This window comes from Motacilla alba, chromosome 1A (assembly GCF_015832195.1).
Source record: "Motacilla alba alba isolate MOTALB_02 chromosome 1A, Motacilla_alba_V1.0_pri, whole genome shotgun sequence".
Lineage (NCBI taxonomy): Eukaryota > Metazoa > Chordata > Aves > Passeriformes > Motacillidae > Motacilla > Motacilla alba.
The window spans coordinates 38,828,768-38,849,345 of NC_052031.1; the positions used below are offsets into that span (position 1 = coordinate 38,828,768).

The 20,578-nt window shown below is 35.6% G+C and overlaps 1 protein-coding gene across 5 annotated transcripts in view; it reads left to right on the top strand.

Annotated features, from left to right (window-relative positions):
* The window catches only part of PTPRQ (protein tyrosine phosphatase receptor type Q), a 128,440-nt gene that overhangs the window by 100,391 nt on the left and 7,471 nt on the right, over positions 1-20,578 (top strand). For all 5 annotated transcript variants that reach the window (XM_038154558.1, XM_038154561.1, XM_038154560.1 and 2 more), the window contains 7 exons: positions 7,115-7,196; positions 11,486-11,576; positions 12,986-13,062; positions 15,462-15,596; positions 15,713-15,838; positions 18,029-18,177; positions 19,983-20,118. In XM_038154558.1, coding sequence (XP_038010486.1) covers positions 7,115-7,196; positions 11,486-11,576; positions 12,986-13,062; positions 15,462-15,596; positions 15,713-15,838; positions 18,029-18,177; positions 19,983-20,118 — 796 coding nt within the window. The remainder of the gene's footprint in view (positions 1-7,114; positions 7,197-11,485; positions 11,577-12,985; positions 13,063-15,461; positions 15,597-15,712; positions 15,839-18,028; positions 18,178-19,982; positions 20,119-20,578) is intronic.

The window sequence follows — 20,578 nt, forward strand, 5'->3', positions numbered from 1 at the left end:
GTACCTGCTAATAACAGTGCAAAGCATCCTCTGAAGGCAGAACCATTGCCGATGCACTGCAGTAACTGTGCTTCAGATAAATTATCTCAATGGGTTTTCAAAATTACCTTGTTTCCACATTGTTAGCTGAATAAAATAGTACTGATGTTGTTTATGTACTAAAGTGTTAATGGATTTTACTTCCAGATACTCTTCATTTTTCTTTAGACGCAAGGAGATTTTTGTCATCCAGTAAGTTTTTGTATTATTGAAGCAACATGGTGTGTTTTCCATTCTGTTCTCTTGACCTGTGTGTTATCATACTATATTGAATGATTTGGCTAATCAAAATGAAGCATCAATCTTTGCAGATATTCTAATGGCAAACAGTGGTATTTTTCATCATGAAATCATGCATATTGTTAGTCCCTAATGTTGAATTACAGGACTCCCACAACTATTTTCAAAAAAATGAGGGTAATTTTTAAATGGAAATTATAACACAGTATGGCAATATAGCCCTGATATATAAACAACCTATCCTTGAAACAAAGGCAGTGTAAATGTGACATAAGAAACAAGCTGTTTCTTTCCTTTGGAAGTTAGGATATCTACTTAAGAGAAATTAGCTTTTTCCTCAATTATCTTTTGCAGTCACACTGCAGCTGTTTCATACTCTGTCCCTACAATCTCAGCAACATATCCACACAGTCAAATCCTTTGTTGGTTTGCAGATACCATTCTGCCACTTTTCTGCCTAAATTATGTGTATTTTAAATTTTTATAGTCTCAAACTCTAAAGGGTAATTGAAAACTGTAATATTTCATACTTATGCACACTTCATTATGTGATTTATGCACAGCAAGACCTTTACTGAACAGTGCTTCAGCAGTCGTAGTTACATCACCCTTATTTTAATGAGTCAGTCTCACTTTTTGGTTTGCAATGTGTCATGTCCTTTCATCTCGATTTTCCTCTTCCCTCCTTCCAACTGTCCTTTGATGGCCAAAAGCAAAAACTCTCCACTTCTGTCATTGTAAGATACAGCATGCAGCTGTTAAAATTTTGGATTATTATTTTTCAAACCGCAGTGGCACTGAAGCTACAGCAGGCTCCTTGCCCAGGTCCTTTGTTGAACAATATGACAAACTGTTGAAGTGCAGGCACTAATTGAGAGCTCCTCAGGACAGAATTCATGACATCTTTTCATTTGGAAGACAGAAAATGTGCCCTGAGGAACTCTCCTAGATAACATACATATAGTAATGAGAGGCAGGATGTGCTTTTATCTGTTCAAAATTCTTTAGTTTATTTGGGCTTTTTTTTTTTTTTAGCCTCTAAGAATCTTTCACTATGTGTAATATTCTGCTCTTGTAAAGTCAATGGCAAGAAGGGACATTTTAGGTGTCTTCTCTAGTGCTGTCTCTAATATAATTAATCCTTCCTGGTAATGATGAGTTGTATCAGGGAGATGGCAGAAGCATGGCAGCATGTACCAAGACAGCTTACTGCAAAAACTAATTACTAAAATGTTTTTTTCCTGTTTTTAGACTTTAGACTTAGTTGCACCATAAAAGAACTTCTGTACCTGTTGCCACTGTGGAGCAGCTATGCTGAAGTCAATCACAGTCCCAGTTCTTGACCCTATCATTCTCATGATTTGTGGCTAAAGCAGTGACATTTTACCATGTTTAGTTACAGTGCTTGAAGTGAATGACTGCAGTCTAACCTTCACAAATTTCCCAGGCATTTGGAATGGGCATCACTGCATCTGCACTACCTACATTGGCTACATTTAGGCAGCTGTCTCAGCTGTGTTTGCAGTGCTTGCTGTGTTGCAGTTCATGGCATCTTGCAAGTGTATGAGGAGGGCAGAGATGAGCAGATTCCTTTACCAGACTGACATCTTTGCATTTTTCAGATAGCAGTAAATCAACTGAAGTCTGGTCCAGCTTCACCCTGAAAGGGCAATGGGGAGTTTGTGTGAAAATCCTAGGTGAAAACAGAACAATGTAGATTTATTCCCTCTACCTACTTATCGTTCCATTCAGTGCTCATTTGAAGGGGGTATTTTGGAAAACAGGTTTTTTTGTCACTACTCTGATACTATATTATTCAGCTACTATAAATCAATAAGGCACACACTTGCAGTTGACAGAGTTCATCCACAGAATCCAAATACTCTAGCCTGCTCCATGAGATCCCTCTTGCCTGTCTCTCATCCATTGTCTCTTCAGACATTCTCTCATACTTGGTGGATTGCAGCTTATGATCTTGGCTCATATTCTCAGAAAAATTTTGCAGCTGGTATCTCATGAGAAAAACAATAAATTTGAAAATAAATTTCTGTTTTGTATGAATATAACTGGAAATGCTTTTTATCATTCTTAGATCAAAAATTCAGCAGCTTGAAGCTCAACATTCAATATAGGTTAATCAAAACATTATATTTTACACATTTTTATTACTTTTTTTTAAATATGAAGTAGTTTGCACTACAAAAGTCAGTTTGAGTAGGAAAAGAGAAATTTAAAAGTACCAAGCATTCCATTTTGACAATTTGTAAATTTTTTTGTGGGTAACTTTTTTTTTTTTTTTGGACCACGAAATTAAAGGGAAATTCTAGTTCCTGGAGTAGTCTTTTAAAATAATAAAAATAATAAAAAATATTGACAAACTTCAATGGCTAAAATTACTAATACTAGCTAGTACATATACACTCACTCTCAACAAGTCTTTGCTAAGCATTTGATCAATTGGATGTAGTTTCAGAGGGTATGCAGGGAATTAAGTCCTACAGAATTTAGTGGAAAATGAGATCTTTATGAATCCCAAATGCTAATTTTGAATGTTTGGGACATACATTGCATTCTATGATGGTGGAGATGGTGTGAGACAACAGTAAAAAACAACCTTGTTCAAAACACAGATAGCCCATCAATCTAAACTGGATTAAACATTGTTTCATTAAACTCACTGAATATACATATGCTGGATGCACTCATCACTTGCCTTACTTACAACAGGTCCACAGGGTTTGCCAAGTCACTCTTCAAAGCAGACACCGATCTTCTGTGAATAGAGTCTATCCCTAAATTTTTAGTGGGCACCAGGTTTGGTGAGATACAAGCAACTCTTCCCTGTTCCAGGTGCTCACCTAGGAGACAACTTCTCTGGCACCCTACTTTTTGCAGTGGTTTCCACAGCGAGGATAAAGCCATTTAGATCCCTGGTTTTTTAAAATCTTTCCTTGAGAAGTTGAACATTGTCATTGATTCTTTGAGGCTTTTGTTTCGCTCCATGTGAGACAGCTTGTCAAGAAAATGGGGTCAGAAGGAATATTTCTGCATTACAGACACTGTAGCCCCTGCAAATACCAGGTAATTAGAACACCTTATGGAAAAGTATTGTATAAAAAATTATTGTCTGATCTTATCTTTCCTATATACTATGCATTCAGTGGGTGTCTATATTTGAGGTAACAATTTTGCACACACATTTATTTCTACAGACCAGACCATTTATTTCTGTAGACAGACCTGTCTTCCTTTGAGTAGGGATAGGCATGGCTTCCAACTTGCCTTTTTCTTCAGCGAGTTTCCCTTTAGTGATCACCTATCAAAAACAGGCTTCCTGAAGTTTGTGTTCCAGGAGAACAAGGTTTATGAATGTATGTGTCCTGGTACAATGGAAGAAATGACCGTGTGTTCTCTTTCCTTAGGCCTTTAATATGTAGGCAGGGTTAAACTCAATATTGCTCTCAATTAACTTGTTAAAAATGAGTTCCTCTGTTGGTCCTAGGAAGTGTCAGTGGTGCTTATGAGTTAAGCCTTTTGCCTACATAGTAATTTCTGTAGTTTTCTGGTTGGACAAAGTCTTAATTCCCTGTGGATTTCAGATGATTGACCCAGAGAGAAAGCTGAGTCTGTGTGACAATATGTCTTCAGTTATCACTGCCAACACAAATAAATGGCTTCTTTCTAGCTCTATCATATGTAATCTGAGTGGGATTCAGATTTTTGATAGTCTTCAAAAAAAACCCCACACATGAAACAATACACTGTTTTAAAAGAAAAACAGATTTAAAGCTATAAAGCATTCTTTATCTTGGAGAATGTTTTTCTTTCCTCATATCAAAGTCAGGCAAGTGGGAATCTGAAATGGTCCAGCTGAAATAGGGACATTTTCAACTTCATGGCTTGATTCTGAATTGTGCTCATCAAGATCTAGTGATATTTATATTTTTAAGTTTTATACAAAACACTGGGAAATGTGGAGGAAAAGATTACATATAGATGAGTATTTTTCATTGACAAAATACTGTTAAGATTGTTACTATATATTCCAAGTCAAGAGACATAGAAAAATTACTGGTTTTTTAAGCATAAGGATGTTGAAACTGAGAATTGCTGGAAGTTTTTAGTGAGAACACAAAATTCATCCCTTCTGAAGATCCTTACACAGCAAAGCCAACACCTTTGCCACAGTCAGACAAGTTAGACATTAACTTTCCTATAAGCACTTTAAAGTACATCATCTCATTTTCTGAGCTGCCAAGCTACTGTTATGTGCACTTGCTACTAAGAAAAGTGTAACAGTTCAGTAGTTCTAAAACTCACTTAAATTCCTACAGATAGGTTAAAGTGTCAGCCCATAGATCCCTTGCTTCTTAAAAAAACCCCAAACTTATGCTGTTGGATCCATGTACCTTCAGCCCTGAAACACTAAATTACCTACCTGGATTGATTATGCACAGCACAGAAGTAATTTTTTATTTCCTAATGACCAAACTGCATTTTTTTACTTTAGGCCCTTATTGCTAAAAATGTGAGAGGAGAGCATTTGAAAAATTACTGGAATGTCAACTGGGACATGACTTTTTCTGTTGTTCTGTGGTGAAGATAAGTGAATTCAAAGGAAAAAGAAGTGGAAATTGCCTTCAAAGTTTGCTTATAAATTTGACGTGAAAGAAAAGCCTACAAAAGTTTCTGTTCTAGTCAAAGACAAATATTTATTTTTGTGCTGTACTTTGGGACAGCTATTGAAACTCCTATTTTTGTTAGGAAACTTTACTTCTATAATGTTGCCAATATTACTGGAAGGTAGTTTCATCTGCCACATAATGCAAACAACTTACGTGATACGATGAGCACAAGGTACATGTCTAAACATTCTGAATAAATAGAGTAGCATGCTTTCTTATCTTATTGCCTTCTTTTTCACTCTAAAGCTGTCCTTCAGTTGTCTTTCTTAGTAAGCACCTTTATTTCTGTGAATACTTTTAACTCCAGTGAGACTGATCTAGTGAGGCTTTCACAGCTAGTTTGCTTTGTTTCAGGATAACTGCTCTAAAAAACGATGTACCACAAAGGCATTCTTCATAGCTTTGAAACTAACTTCCCTGATTCTTAATAATAAATTAATCAACAATTACATTAATCTCATTTTATTATCTCAATTAAAATTTAAATAATTAAGAATAATTTCATAAACTCCCTTTAAAGCATTTTTTTCCTTTTCTACTAAAAGTATGACAGCAATACAGTAGACTTTGTATTATAGAATACTTTTTGTAATATTTTCTGTAAGAATGTATATTTGGAGGAACAGACCCGTAAAAGGGGTAGTTACTAAGATGGAATTATTACAAACTTTTTTACTTGGTCCTTTAAACAAGCTTTTTGAGTCTGAGTGCTCAAAATTTGGTTTCTAAATCCATTCAGAGGCAATTTGGACCAAGTTTCAAGGCCATCTGAAAGTCCTCTGGGTACAGATGCTCATATTCTATCTTCATGAAACCTGCTGTGAGATCAAGTTTAATATTTAATATGTATCACAGTTTTTAAAATTGATATATACAGAAACAGCCATGAACATGTGAAAAATGAAGATAAAACCAGGACGCTAATTTTTAAAATCTTTAGAAAACAACCACAGCTGTGGTTTTTGTAGAGGCACACCAGTATCATGATTCATCTGTGACTCATTTTAGGTATCTGCTTCAAATGAGATGAAATTACACCTATTTCTCCTCATTGATTATAAAAGAAATCTAGAGTGACTGAGAAATAGGCATCTGTGTTCAGTCAGATTGATCCTATCCTGATATTCTGAAATGGCCCTTAGAAGAATGATATTGGGTGAAGAATGCAAAATGAAGCCTGTCAATGTGTATATAGTGGTGTGCAGCAAGTATGGGTTTCTCAGGGCCCTATGAGCCCAGAGCACTGTGAAGTGATCTAAAGAAAATGACAGAAACTGTGACTATGTAATTCATATCTGCTGATACCTGAGATAGAAACTAATAAAGACAATCACCCAAAGTATCTAATTTGAATCCATGAGGGAAACCAATCTTTAGGTACATGGTATTTAATCTAGAACCTATTAAAAAGCACAACATTGGTTAACTCTCAGCTTGCTATGTTTAACAAAGATCTCTATTTCAGGTTGCTTAGTTATAGAAAATCCATCAAGTAAGTTTACTAAAGATTTTTGTGTTGTGTTCATCGGTGAGTCTCAATGTGTGGCTCCTTCCCCAAAGTTAGGAAAAAACTCCAAGCTGCGTATAAATCATAAAAGCATGACTAATTGCATGGTAACTGGAGAAATGCTTTCTGTCTCTCTGGGGTGAAGCCTGCATGTCTGTGTTTTAGCTTGGGAAGTAATACAGGGTTATTTAAACTCCTCAGGATTTAAAAACCATGTCATTATGAGAATGAGGTCACTGCAATATTTTATACGTCTAAAACCTTGCAATGTGTAAAATGTTTTCTGTCTGACAAAGAAGTATTATGTACCATAGAATTCAATAATAAGTTTACAAATTTACTTTAATGTCAAAACCTCACCTTGAAATGTTGTTACCTATAAAAATAATAACAGCCTACAGTACTGTTAACATTAGCAACATTAAAAATGTGAGGCAGAACAACAAAGGGATAAACTGTTGCTCTGTTAAGTGATTTAAAAGAAATCAAATAAGCATGCTGTAAGCAGTTTATAATTTTCTATCTGTAAGTTTCAATTTTCCACTGAACTGGAAAATACTGTTCATTAATAAACTGCAGTTATATAACAAGAATGACAAATATATTCCCTATAGGTTTCTAATTCTTCTGTCTTTACTTTCAGGCCAATAAGCAAGAAATCCTTTCTACAACATGTTGAAGAGCTTTGCACAAACAACAACCTAAAGTTTCAGGAAGAATTTTCGGTATGTTGCTAGCAGTTGTCACAACATCGCAAGACCTTCAGTCGTTTCATGTGTCACATTTCATGTCCATTTTAAGCAGGCAAGGCCATGAAGGACGCTGGCCTTGATAATCAATACCCAATTACCAGGTTGATTGTTTAGAAAGTAACAGTACACTGATTTGGATTCTACAGCCTATACTACAGCCTGGTCAGAATTATTCACCTTAGTTTCAGCCAAAGATGATCTTCTCCAACATTTCAAGACCACCGTATTTATGTTTTTATATATATCTATCGTTGCATATGTAGGTTACCTAAGAACAAATTATTTAGAGTTTTCTAACATATACACAGGTGTATTTAACTGCTATAAATATGTTTGTTTTTCTGAGTGGTGATGACTGCAAAAGGAGAGTTAATGGTCATTCTGTAAAATTTTCAGGCCCCAGTCATACTGCTGTGAAACTCAGGAATGTTTTCCTTTCATAGATTTTGGTGCAGAAAGTCAAAGGTTTGTACATGGTACTTTGGCTTTTGTTCCTCTACAAGTAATAGGGCATATTTCTTGTGCTCTTGAGAATAGCTTCCATATGAATAGCTTCCATTTCCTTACATGAGCAGATGAACACAGCAAGCCTATCTTTCTGAAAGGGGCCTCATTCTCAAAATATACATTACAAATAATATAATACATGTATAGTTCCAAATTTAATTCTCAAAGTTTTCACTATTTTCATTAAGTAATATTTTATGGCTATCATATTTTTTTCTCAACAATAACTTCTTGCTATTTCAAAATCTTTATCATCATTATCTTTCTTAACACATACAGTCATTTGCCAAAAAAAATTTGTCAGTGTCCAGAGACTTTATTATTTTGGATTTATAAATTTACCATGAATAATTTACCAATTGGATTAACTAAAATGAATACTTAACAACTGGCTTTTCTTTCACTGGATTATAATATTTCAGTTTCCAAGGAAACATTAACAAAAGTGTATAAATATTAATGGTATTTCCTACAGAGTTTTTTTGTTATGCTCATTAGGTAAAATTGGTCTGGATTTAATAACAAAAAGCACCATAAAATTCTCAGAGCAATAAAGTAGAAGTGTTATTTCAATTGAGCAAAAAATGATTAGAATTACATTATGCATGACTGAACAGATGAAAAGTTTTAATATCAATAACACTTTCACATATTAACATTCATTACTGGAAAGTCTCTAATATTACTTTCTTTAGGTGCAACCCACATTGGCTAAGCCTTACAGCATTGTAACATCTTAAATCTTAAACAATAGTATTTTATCAACTCAAAATCTGCAATCTGCTTAAAATTAAGAGAAATACAAGAAGCTGAGGTCTCCTTCAAATAAGTTATACAGTCAACCTACAATAGACAGTTTTATATGTCATTTAGGTTTTCAGTCTTTTTACTCTCTGACCTTCAACTGCCATGTTGCAGAGAGTAGTGATATCTTCCCAGATGACTTGTCCAAAGGCAGGCAGAATTTCAATGAAAGTTCAGTCCCTCAATATGAGTGTACCTATGTTACTTGCAGCACATGTTTTAACAGATAAAGAATAGGATTGGTAGCGCTCTTGAAATTACATCGGTAATGACAATGCTCAGGAACAGGCAGTGCATACAATATACAAGCAGACCTCATGATCTGCGTTGTTTTTATCCACATGCATAATTCTACTTTTACATAAATGACTTGAGGGTCCTGCAATATGTGTAGGAAAGATTAGCTCAAGATATAAACCCTTGAACATGATGTAAACCCATATCTGAAGCACATAATTGAGTGGTGAAACACTGGAACAAGTTTCCCATAGAAGCTGTGAATGTCCTACCACTAGAAGTGTCCAAGGCCAGGTTGGAGGGGGCTTTGAACAACCAGGTCTGTGGAAGGTTGTCCATGGCAACATGAGGTTGAACTAGATTATGTTCATGTCCCTTTCAACTCAATTTATTATATGGTTTTATGAACAGCATAGTGCTGAGCTTGCTTGGGCTCTCAGTCTGTCTCTGGATGAGTAAATTCAAGTTTACTGAGAACGGAATATGAGAATATGATGATTTACACTAATAAACTGCTAGTATATTCCCTGTGTTGGATTTGGAGTGTTTCACCTAGAAGTCTTCTAGACAATTCCAAGATATGCTTTGGTAGGTAAAGTAGTCTAGGGATAATTTACAATAGGCAGTTTGTGGACAACAAATATAGTTTGGAGTTTTCCAGCATAAATGTGAGTCTTTCTATTTCACTTACTCTTGTAATCCATGGACAGTCCCGATTTCATCTAATTTGTTTGACTGACCAAACTGCAGTGCCAGAACATCTTCAGGGGTCAGTCTCGGTTCACACGTGAACAGGACCTGTGTGTAAATGTGATGAGAAGGAAATCTGGACTTCAGAATGGACTTGGATCCATTTCTTGTCAGAAACGAAAAGTTTAAAGAAACCATAGGGAGCTAAAGTAACTGATGATGAGCGTCACCTCATCACTGTTCAAACTTCCAGCTTTCCAGCTGATTCCTGCATCTCTCAATACATTTGAGAACTTCTGCTTTTCTAGTAACTGGCAAATTACTGAAATAGAAATACTTGTATAATACTTGATTTACGATAAGTTATGCTCATGAGTAAAAAAACTGAAATCCTTCAGAGTCACCAGTGTCACAAAGGTACTACAGTAAACAAAATGCAATTTTTTTCTTTCAAAGTTTTATGAGTTTGCAAAGAAGCATGGTTTCTGTGACAAGTTGTTACTGAGTCTGGGAACGCAAATACTCCCCCAAATATGAAAATAATAGATAAGACCGAAATCCCTACTAATGCAGAGAATTGGTATGAGGCTTTTGAGCACTTGTTCGGTTATGGAAGCATCATTATGAAAAGAACAAGATCTGCTACCCTATTTCCTCTCTACTGCAAAGTGCTGTATAATGGTGCTACATCTACAGTAGTTAAGTGGCAAGCTAAAACTCAGAGGAGTAGAGCAAATGAGGGAAGTTCACATGATATGGGATTTCATGGCCCAAAACACTATTCAAAATAGGTATTTTGTGTATGTCCTTCCTTCATGAAAATATTCAATGACAGAAACTTTGTGGGAGAGTTTCAGCTTTATGAATAAGAGGAATTTTAATATCTCCACCTTTAACTGTGTTTTACACACCAGGCTGACAAAATATTTGAATTACAATGAAAGAAAAGGACTGAAATAAAACAGTCCTGGTTTTCCATTTTTCATTACCTCTCTTATTTATTTACTAGGTGATTCCCATTACATTTTATTCATAAAAGACAGACTGTCTCAAATACCTTGGCAAAAGGGCATAATTAATATTGAGCCTCATAGTATTGCTATCTGCCCAACTTTTGGAAGTAGCCCATGAAGATGGTAACTGCTAATATTGAAAGACAAATTTGAAGGGATTTCAGTAAAATTTTGTATTGTGCTCATTCCAAGCAAAAAGTAGACCTCTTAATTTATATCTTACATAGATAGATAGATATAAAAACAGGCTTGTGTATAACATTTGTCAAACAAGTCAAAATTCTATTGAAGTTAACAATGTATTTAGAATTATGGATTTTCTGTATCTTCTTATTCTCACCAAGGTCATCACTTTTACAAATTTTCTCCATTAACAAGTTCTGAAGTTGTTGCCACTCTTTTAATCAACTTTGTAAATTATACCTGTTTACGCACACAAATATCCCCATTAAATAAGTTCCTCAGCATGAAGGATTTATCCATCTCTGTCCTCCAGTAATAGAAAAAATGGCCAGTTATGAAACTGCAGTACAACCCAAAATAGCTCTTACTACCGCTTTCACAAACAGTCCCAAGAACAATAACTAATTGCCAGTTGTCTCAACTTAATTAAATTCTCATCAGTTCTCATGCTGTACCACAAATTCTCCCAAGCTACAGGAGTCAGGAAAAGGCATTATTCAACTGAATCAGTAGGGCATGGTAACCAAGCATGCGACTTCATGAAAAAAATCAGAAAACTACAAAAGCTGATAGAATTTATCCAGGCTTTTAAAGGTGAAAGTTCATGTAAGCTTAATTGTTCAAGTTGACAGCATTGTCTGCAGTGCTGCATCTAGCATTGCTGATTTAACTGGGGTTGGCAGTGAGGTGGGAAGCTCTGTAATGCTTCCAGCTGTTCTTAGAAATGCACTGTTGCAAAACTGTAGAGTTTTTCCTTTTACTGGATGATTGTGTCATATTTTAAATTCAAGTGAAAAAGTTTTCCAACAAACATTTATTCCTTTGCAGGAACTTCCCAAGTTTCTTGAAGACCTTGCTTCAACAGATGCTGATCTGCCTTGGAACAGGTCTAAGAATCGTTTCCCAAACATAAAGCCATGTATGTGTTTTTACTGTCCAACTCCTCCATTTTGCTCTTTACTTTCAATAGTGTAACAGATATTTGGAAAGCAAGTGTATTTTTGTTTGATCTGTCTTTGAAATAGCAGTACAATCAAGTCCACATTATGAAATAATTTTCTGTCAAGTAATCCATCTTTACTTTGTGGGTTTTTTTAAAGACAGTTTTATTTGCAAGTAGCTTTCAACTTGCTCTCACAAGCTTTAATATGCAGGTGCAAGAAACTGTAGCCTCAATAGTTTCTTGGCTTTGTAATTCAAGCCATGTAGCAAACTCTTTAAAATTCTTCCTCATTGGTTTTTCCCCCCCTTTAGTAAGAAGTAATTTTTTAAACATATAAAATCCACATGTTTCTGCATTCAGCTACCTCAGGAGTCTGGATATGCTTTCTTGTGGATATGTGTACATGTGCTACAAAGGTTCCACAGAAGATCAGAGTGACTGTATGATAACTTATAAGCCCAGGCTAGATATTATCACAGGAGACAGGAGTCTGTCTCCTTATACTCAACACTGCTTCATTTTTCAGTTAATAAGACAAGAAATGTCATTATTATTTTAGGCATTAGCTGTGATGTGAGATGGAGTGCATAGCATTCCTTGGTTAATAATGCTACATTCTGTGCTATTAACTTTTCAGAGCAGCTGTTCCTGCTATCTACTGCTTTGTTCAAGACACATTCTAAGTCACAGTCACTAAAAATTTATCTTCATGACAGACAATAAGACATAAACAGATATGTTTCATAAATATTTAACTTTGTATACCAATGTTCTTTCCTAAGTTGAAGACCAAACACCAAAATTCTGGTGTTACACACATGATATGTTTCTTGGATTTTGTAATTTCTGCATACATGCTGTGGGACAAAATCAGAAACCCTAAACTTTTTTACTTTTCTCTTTTTTTTCTTTTTTTTTTCCTAATAATGACTTAACCTTATGTTAAAAAAAACCCCCAAAACTATATAAAAGCGACAGAATCTGGCTCAGTGACCTGGGCACCAAGTATATAGAAAAAACTATCAGATCCCTGACCCTGCCTTCTGATTCACACAGAAGTTGTGTGTGCTAGGACAGCATCACTTGGAGTACACAGGCTCCTTTTAGGTACAGAATCCTCCCATACCTACATCAAATTGGATGTTTTGGCTCATTCACCACTTAAATTAAAAAGTATTATCTACAGCATGTCTGGAACATTGAAGAAAGACCATACAGTAATGGAAAAAGGTTAAAATACATTTCTAATTAGGGTTCTACTCCATCAAATATTGTTACTGCTAATAACAGTATTTTTGATTTCTTAGCACTCCAGGAACACTTTATACATGTTTTATGGTTTTTGAACCAATCTTTTAGTTAACTAGACTTTACTTCCATGATAGATAATAACAACAGAGTAAAGCTGATGCCTGATGCTGGTATTCCTGGATCTGACTACATTAATGCCAGCTATGTGTCTGTAAGTAGAGTCTCTCACCTTTTTACTGTATTTGTTTTCTAGTAGAAGAGTAAAAAAATAACTCACAACAAAAACAGGATTCTAATATTTCTTTCATTCACTACAGCCACTGTTGCCACGACATAGTTCAAGTGACTCCTGTGGCTCTAAACATGGCGAGTTAAAAAATATATATCCCATTTTCATTGCTAAGCAATGATTTCCAAAAATAATCAAAACTGTGTCCAGCAAGTTGTTTTTTATAAATTATCTCATACCATTTTCATGAAAGGCAATAGTGGAACTCCCACTGAGGTAAATGTTTAGATAGGTTTTATTTGGTGTCTTGATTCAGGAGTTAAAGTTGTTGTATATGAATAGGACAATGTAAAGATAACTGAAAACTTTCATAGAAATGGCTAACAGATTTGGCATGGTACTTGTTATTTTGTGAAAGTTATGATGGAGGAAAATGAAAGTAGGCTTCTTGAAGAAGAATGTAATCTTATATTTTTCATCCTCATCTTTCTTTACAGACTTTCCCATTTTCTTATTGTGTGCTCAGTAAATTCTTCATCTATATTTTAATCTCATTTTTGTCCTGTTGAAGCTCAAAGTGTGAATTTTATTTATGCATCTAATCTCTTCTATCTGTGGCTGATGATCTCACATGAGGTCAAGATTTGATTTACATTAAAGATTTTTCAAACATGTAGCAAGACATGCAGAGTGTAGTCAAAACAGACAACACAAAGGAAAGTGGAAAGGGTTATTTGCAGGTAACTAAGAGACATTACAGAGAATAAGCAGTAGAGCTGAGAGAATCTTCCTTTCTTTGAGTAAACTGTATTTATTCCCACTATGTCTTGTTCTGAGAGTTAGCAGATAGGAAGAACCATGCCACTTGATGCTGGGACTACACAGAATGGCTGAGAAGGAAAGCAGAGGCATCTTGGAGCATGCTGTAGTCTTCACCCTTCCTGTCACTGACAGGCCAAGTCTTAGGCAGGGAACACTAACAGCAACTTCCAAAAAGCTGCAGCAAAAGCCAGCTACAGAGTGTTGTCTGCTGAGATTTTGCTTGATTGCATATATTTTGGATGATCATTCATCAGTGAATAGACAATTCCAATGTTATGATTTCTCAAGGCTAAAATTTTGCCCTTTGTATGCTCTCACTTTGCATGTTTGTAGATGTATAAATATACAAATGCACATAGCTGTAAAGATGCAATATGTACGTGTATTTACATACCTAATTACCTCAGCCTGATAACATATGCATGCTTGTAAAGAGAGGAAAAGTGAAGTCTTGTACTTAGGTTTAACAAATGGGAACTCTGCTGCTACTTTGACTTGCATTGGTTAAACAAAGTCGGTAACTGAACTGTGAGCTTTGCATCCCTGAATTATAGTTTCTCACCTCACTCTTAAACTAAGAAGGATTAACATAGTTTCCCACTGCCACCTGTTCTTTATATTATAGAAGGAGTAAGTAACAGGCAGCTGTGAATTATAGGGCTATAATTCCAACAAGAAGCTTTGGTGGTGCTATAAACCACTGTGTCAGTTGTTTTGAGCAATAAGCAGAACACTGTGATATTATAAACTGCTAGTTCTATGGCATTGCTATTATTGCTGTTGTAATTATTTTAGACTTTCTGTAGTACATAATAGTTCCTGTTTCTGTACTTCTTTTCTATGAGGAACTAGATCCATGTGAAACCATGCACTAAGAGCATCTATGGATTTTTTCCATAAACTTCCTTCTTCCCAAGTTTTACGCCAATTTATAAATTAACCAAAGAGCAAAAGCCAACACTAAAATAAAACTCAACACCTTCAGTAGGTTTCTTGAACACCTTTAATTGGAGATCATTTATTTCAATGAGCTTCAGCCCCAAGTTACAGCAGATCCCAGACAATCACCAAAGAACAAGGTCATTAGTGTGTGTATTACTTGCACTGGCTGTCAGACTGCTCCTTATTTGTTTCCCTGGCTCCAATGCTCCTTAGCACTGTTTGATTCTCCTTTGTTGGCCACCTCTTGATTTAGTTCTTGGGGGCCTCTAGCTGGATCTGAAGTAAGTATAATATGAAGGCTTAGATACTTTTAAATGAGAATTGATGACCTGATGTCCCTGTAATATCTCTGCTAAATGCATTTCTATTACCATGGCACTTCCCATACTTTAGTAGAGTACTGGTTCATAACTGGACTACCAAAAAAAGCCATTTATCTCTTAGTTTTCCAAGGCAGCTTGCCATACAGTGACTATTGAGGCGTATGCCAATTTGCTTAGTAGGTCTGACAAGATTTTAGCCTTAGGCATGGCAGATACAGGCACAACTATGAGTCACATGCAAACTCTTTTGTTTCCTTGCCAACCATTATGTATTAAACATTTTCTCTTTCTTAGGGCTATTTATGTCCAAACGAGTTTATTGCAACTCAGGGACCATTACCAGGAACAGTGGGTGATTTCTGGAGAATGGTGTGGGAGACAAGAGCTAAAACACTTGTGATGCTCACACAATGTTTTGAAAAAGGACGTGTAAGTTACCAGTGAACCGATTAAAAGCATTTGATATAATTGGAAATTCTGTATGCAGTCTCTGTCAAGATCATAACATGATAATTGTTAATTAATTAGTAATAATCTCTCTGCAGATAAGATGTCATCAGTACTGGCCAGAAGATAATAAACCAGTGACTGTGTTTGGGGATATAGTGATTACTAAATTGATGGAAGATATTCAAATAGACTGGACCATCAGAGACCTAAAAATTGAAAGGGTAAGCCAGTGTTGGAAGCTGATAGAAAAAAATTCATCCAACACCCAAAAGGACATCAGATATGCTACATCCCACCCAACTACTCACTCAGTATTCTTCTTTTAATCTTTTAGTGCATATGCAATGTACTTCCTAGTTGTCCTGTATTTTATTTTCATTCATGTTTTATTTCCTGAGAATTTTTGTCACAAAGAGCTCAGATTTTTGTCCAATATGCTATGAAGGGCCTATTAAAGTTACTAAACTTCTGGTCTGGTGGGAGGTGAAGTTTCTACTTGGACACATTGGTGTCTGTTCTAGAAAGAAGTAATCTTAACCATTCTGAGATCAGACAAATCCCTTTGAATGTATCCCTCTCAGATTAAAGGGCAAGATTCTCTGGTGCAGCTGTTTTGCATCGTACCACCAGCCATTGGCCTCCACCCCCAGGAGATTCACCCAATATGAATGAGAATCATCAGTATTACTCCTACTCTTTGTGCTGGGAAGGAGGAACAGGGGTACAGCAGAGATCTTCACCTTTGTCATGACCCACAACTACAGTTTCCACGTGTTGGAAAAATTATAACCCAGCATTAACTCAGAACAGCAAGTGGGCTCAAAAAAGCATTCTGGGAATAAAGACCCAAAACTGAGTCAGCTTCCTTTTGCACTCCCAGAATTGATTTGTGTTGTAAGTAGTGCAGCCAGATCCTAGGACCTGAACTTGGCTGTGCTAATACAGGCATTACCATCCTGTGGCATGTGCATGTGACAAAGGGCACACAGCAGGTAGGGGCTGGTCTCAGCAGTCACCCGATAGGGATATGTTGTGCACATAGTACAGAGAAACTGAACATTTAAAAATGACTGAGAGAAGATAAACCTTTTTTTTTTCTGCTAAAACTAGAACACAGAGAAGCAAGACAGTAAAAAGGACTATTTAGAATAAAAAATGAATTCCAGTGAAATGCCAAGTCACTTGTGTTAACAAGGATGAGGTTGAAAAAAAGATAATCTGAATTGACTGGGTGATCCATTTACTGTTGCTGAACTACCCTGCACAAAAAACTATGCCCTTTATAAGGATGTCATTAAATTTGCTGTATTTCTGCTTTTAAGATTGTAAATCCTTTCACAAATGGGTGAATGCTTGATGATCATCTAGTGAAGATAAAAAGCATATGTGAAGCAAATAAAATCATTGCCATTGAGAATTTCTCTTCCATTTTTATGTTGATCAGTTTAAAAATAATAGTACAGCTACAAAGTAGTTGCTATACATAATTGTTCACAGTTTTTCAGTATTTCTTGCAATATGAAAGAAGCAAGTGATTTCAAAAACAATTTGAAAAAATAGAAACTGGTTCATTACACAACAGTTGATTAAACTGTGGTACTCCTTGCTGCAGGATATTGTGAAGGCTAAAAACTTACAGGGATTCAAAAAATCTATATCAATCAGTAGAAGGAAATATTGATGAGTACTATTATGTTTCCATTTACTGTCTCTCACTGAGGCAGTTCACAAGTCACAAACTATTAAAAAGGGAAAGGATATTCTGGGGAACTACAGCTACATTGTTGTCATGTTTTATAATGCTCCCTATTTTTTCTTGACTACTGTTGGAAAGAGCATATTGAGGTAGACCGGCCTTTGGCATGATCCTGTTCTTTCATTTTTACGTCCTTCAAAAGTAATCTGAGTATTAGATCATAACCTCTTTTTTGAGGTCACTGTTGCTGCTGCTCTGATTGAGAGACCATGAAAGAAAATATATCTGTGTTTACCCAGTACATGTGTGTTTGCCTTTTCCACTTTGGATCAGTCTTAGAGTGGTTGCTTTTTCCTGAACAAATTTGTCATTTCAGCTCACTAAATTTCTAAATGAGCCATAGAAACTGCAACCTGCAATTTACAAATTATAGATATAATGACTAAAATCAAATGAAGAGTCACGACTAAAATCAAATGAAGAGTCATTACTGAAATCACTAATACTTCCTGAAAGATGGACTTGATGTGGTCCCTCAAAAAACCTGCCAGAAGTTCTGTGCACCGCAAATTATCCCTTAGTGCCAGTAATCTTATAATTATTATGCTATTCTAACTTTATTTTTTACATGAAATTACTGAGAAGGTTACATGTACCTTACTGAACCTTCTGTAGCATTTCTTCTGTAAAAACTGCATTATTATGTATTTTTCAGCATGGAGACTGCATGATGGTGCGACAGTGTAACTTCACTTCTTGGCCAGAACATGGAGTCCCCGAAACTACTGCACCAATTATCCATTTTGTAAAACTTATCCGTGCAAGTCGAGCACATGATAACACACCGATGGTGGTTCACTGCAGGTAAGTATATTCACCAAATTATCATTTGGTAGCTTTGAATTTCAAGTGCATAATAATGCACAGAAGAACAACCATGGAGACTGAGCGCACAGATATGGTTCTAGGATGGACAGCGGTGAAGGTTTCTCTAGCAGTCCTTCTTACTCCTTTCTAGAAGGTAAAACGCCAACATCTGTTCTGCCATTTATGGAAATCCATTGAGGTGATGTCAGGGAAATAATTGCTTCAAACATTACCATCAAGTACTGCTGCATTTTTCTCCATTTTTCTCTTTAATCATAAGAAGAGGAATAGCAAATGACATGTATTGGTTTAAATTACTTTTATTGTAAATAGAGCTCTTCTTCAGAAGCAAGTATTAAAATATATATTTTAAATGTATATGTTGCATATCATAAGGAAGAAACTATATGAAGCCGCAGAGAATGACAAATAGAAATAAGGGTTTGCACAGGCCAGATTTCAAACTTGGATGCCTGTAAACAGTTAAAACCTATATTTAGACTCTTAAATAAATGGTCTGGTGGTTAGAGGTGTTCAGCTGTCATAGTTTCCACTGGTTTCATTAACACCCTTAAACTTCTGTTTCAAAGAGTAAGTGTGTGGGGAGGCCTAAGTCTTAAGGAAACCAATGAGTGTGACCTGCATTTCGTGCAGGTCAGCGTTCCCACTGAATGTGTGGGCATGCTCCATAAAAGGGATCTGAACTCATAGGTCTGCTACTGAGTCTTTGCCTGGTTCTCACTTGGAGTCTGGAAATAAGTGGAAGGAAAAGATGTCTTTGATGCTGCAAATCTTTTCTGTGGGATGGAAATGCATGGGAGTTCTTATTATTTATCCTCAGCATCCTATGGATGCCACCCACAAAGGGTAGTAAAGCCTTACTCATTTAATATTGCTGTCTTTGATGAACCTTTCCCTCTAGCGCAAGGGCCACAGAAACTATGACAGGAGGGACCACAGTCTTCATGTTTTCAGGACACATATTCTGAGGGGACCCTCTGCAAGGAACCCTATATTCTTTTCAGACGGGAGATATGTAAAGGGGCCAGCATGGTCCTGATACTCCACCTGTGCTTAAATTCCTGATGGTTATAGAGCATTACTGTGTATTCTCATATCCAGAAAACTCATTCATTACTTTTTGCTCATTAGATATTGCAAGCTCAAGAGTTCTGCTATGTATCTCGATTATCTGCAGTAATATACCCTACATTTATTACATCAATTGCAGAGAAGTCTGATAGTCATTTGGAAACAATCCTATTCATTATGAGACCTTGAAATAAAACACTACCTACCAGCACATCTTGCACACTCCTCCTCCTTTAAAAAGTATTTTCTTTTAAATTTTTTGCTAGATCCCATGTTATTTTGTCTCAAATACTAAAAGTCTTACAAATTCCCAAAATCTTATGATTTTTTTTCCTCTCAATTAATGAGCTCTAGAAAACTCACAGAAAAGTTATAGGATCTTTTTTTTTTCCACTCAAACAAGTTTGGGTCATATGAACACATAATTAAGTAATATCTCCTTTACATGATGAAAATGAGACATCAAAAATTATTAAAATGTGAAATGTGAAATCAAAATTAGAAAATGGCTCAAATCCAGATTTCATCCAGATCAATCACTTGATCCAATTCAGAAAAGAATTCACAACCTGTAAATACTGAACAAAAGATTCAGGTTTTGCTTCAAAAGGTTTTCTTTTCACAATGAACAAATTATCCCGAATATTCTAAGAAAATGCTGAAAGCATTAGCATGAAAGCTTTATTTTTTCTTGTTTATCATATTTGCAGTGCTGGTGTTGGAAGAACAGGTGTTTATATTGCACTTGACCATTTAACCCAACATGTAAATGACCACGATTTTGTGGATATCTACGGACTTGTAGCTGAGCTAAGAAGTGAAAGGATGTGTATGGTACAAAACCTGGTAAGATTTATCTATTCCATTTTCCTGTTGTTGAAAAATTAGTCATCTCTTCATGTGATCTACAAAATAAGACTATAAAGCAAATAACAATCAGCTGTATAATAAATTTTTTACCAAATCCTGCTTTTATTTATTTCAAGCATTGTAGAAGTATAATGTCTGTATCCACCTAAGTACACTTAGCCAGCAAAGTCTTGACAAATGCTGAAAAGAGTGCTACTTATTTTTAAACCTCAATAATAAACCTAAATAAATAATAATTTCTCAGTCTCTAAGAAAGTTTATTTCAAGTTTTGGGTACAGAACAATTGTTGTATAAAAAATGGATTCACTCATTCTCTACTTAATTTGACTTTATTTACTACTTTAGAGTATTTTTTGTGTGTGTATGCATATGTGGCATCGTCCACCAAACTTTAAAATATTCATTTGCCTTTGAACTCATTATTTATTCCTTGTT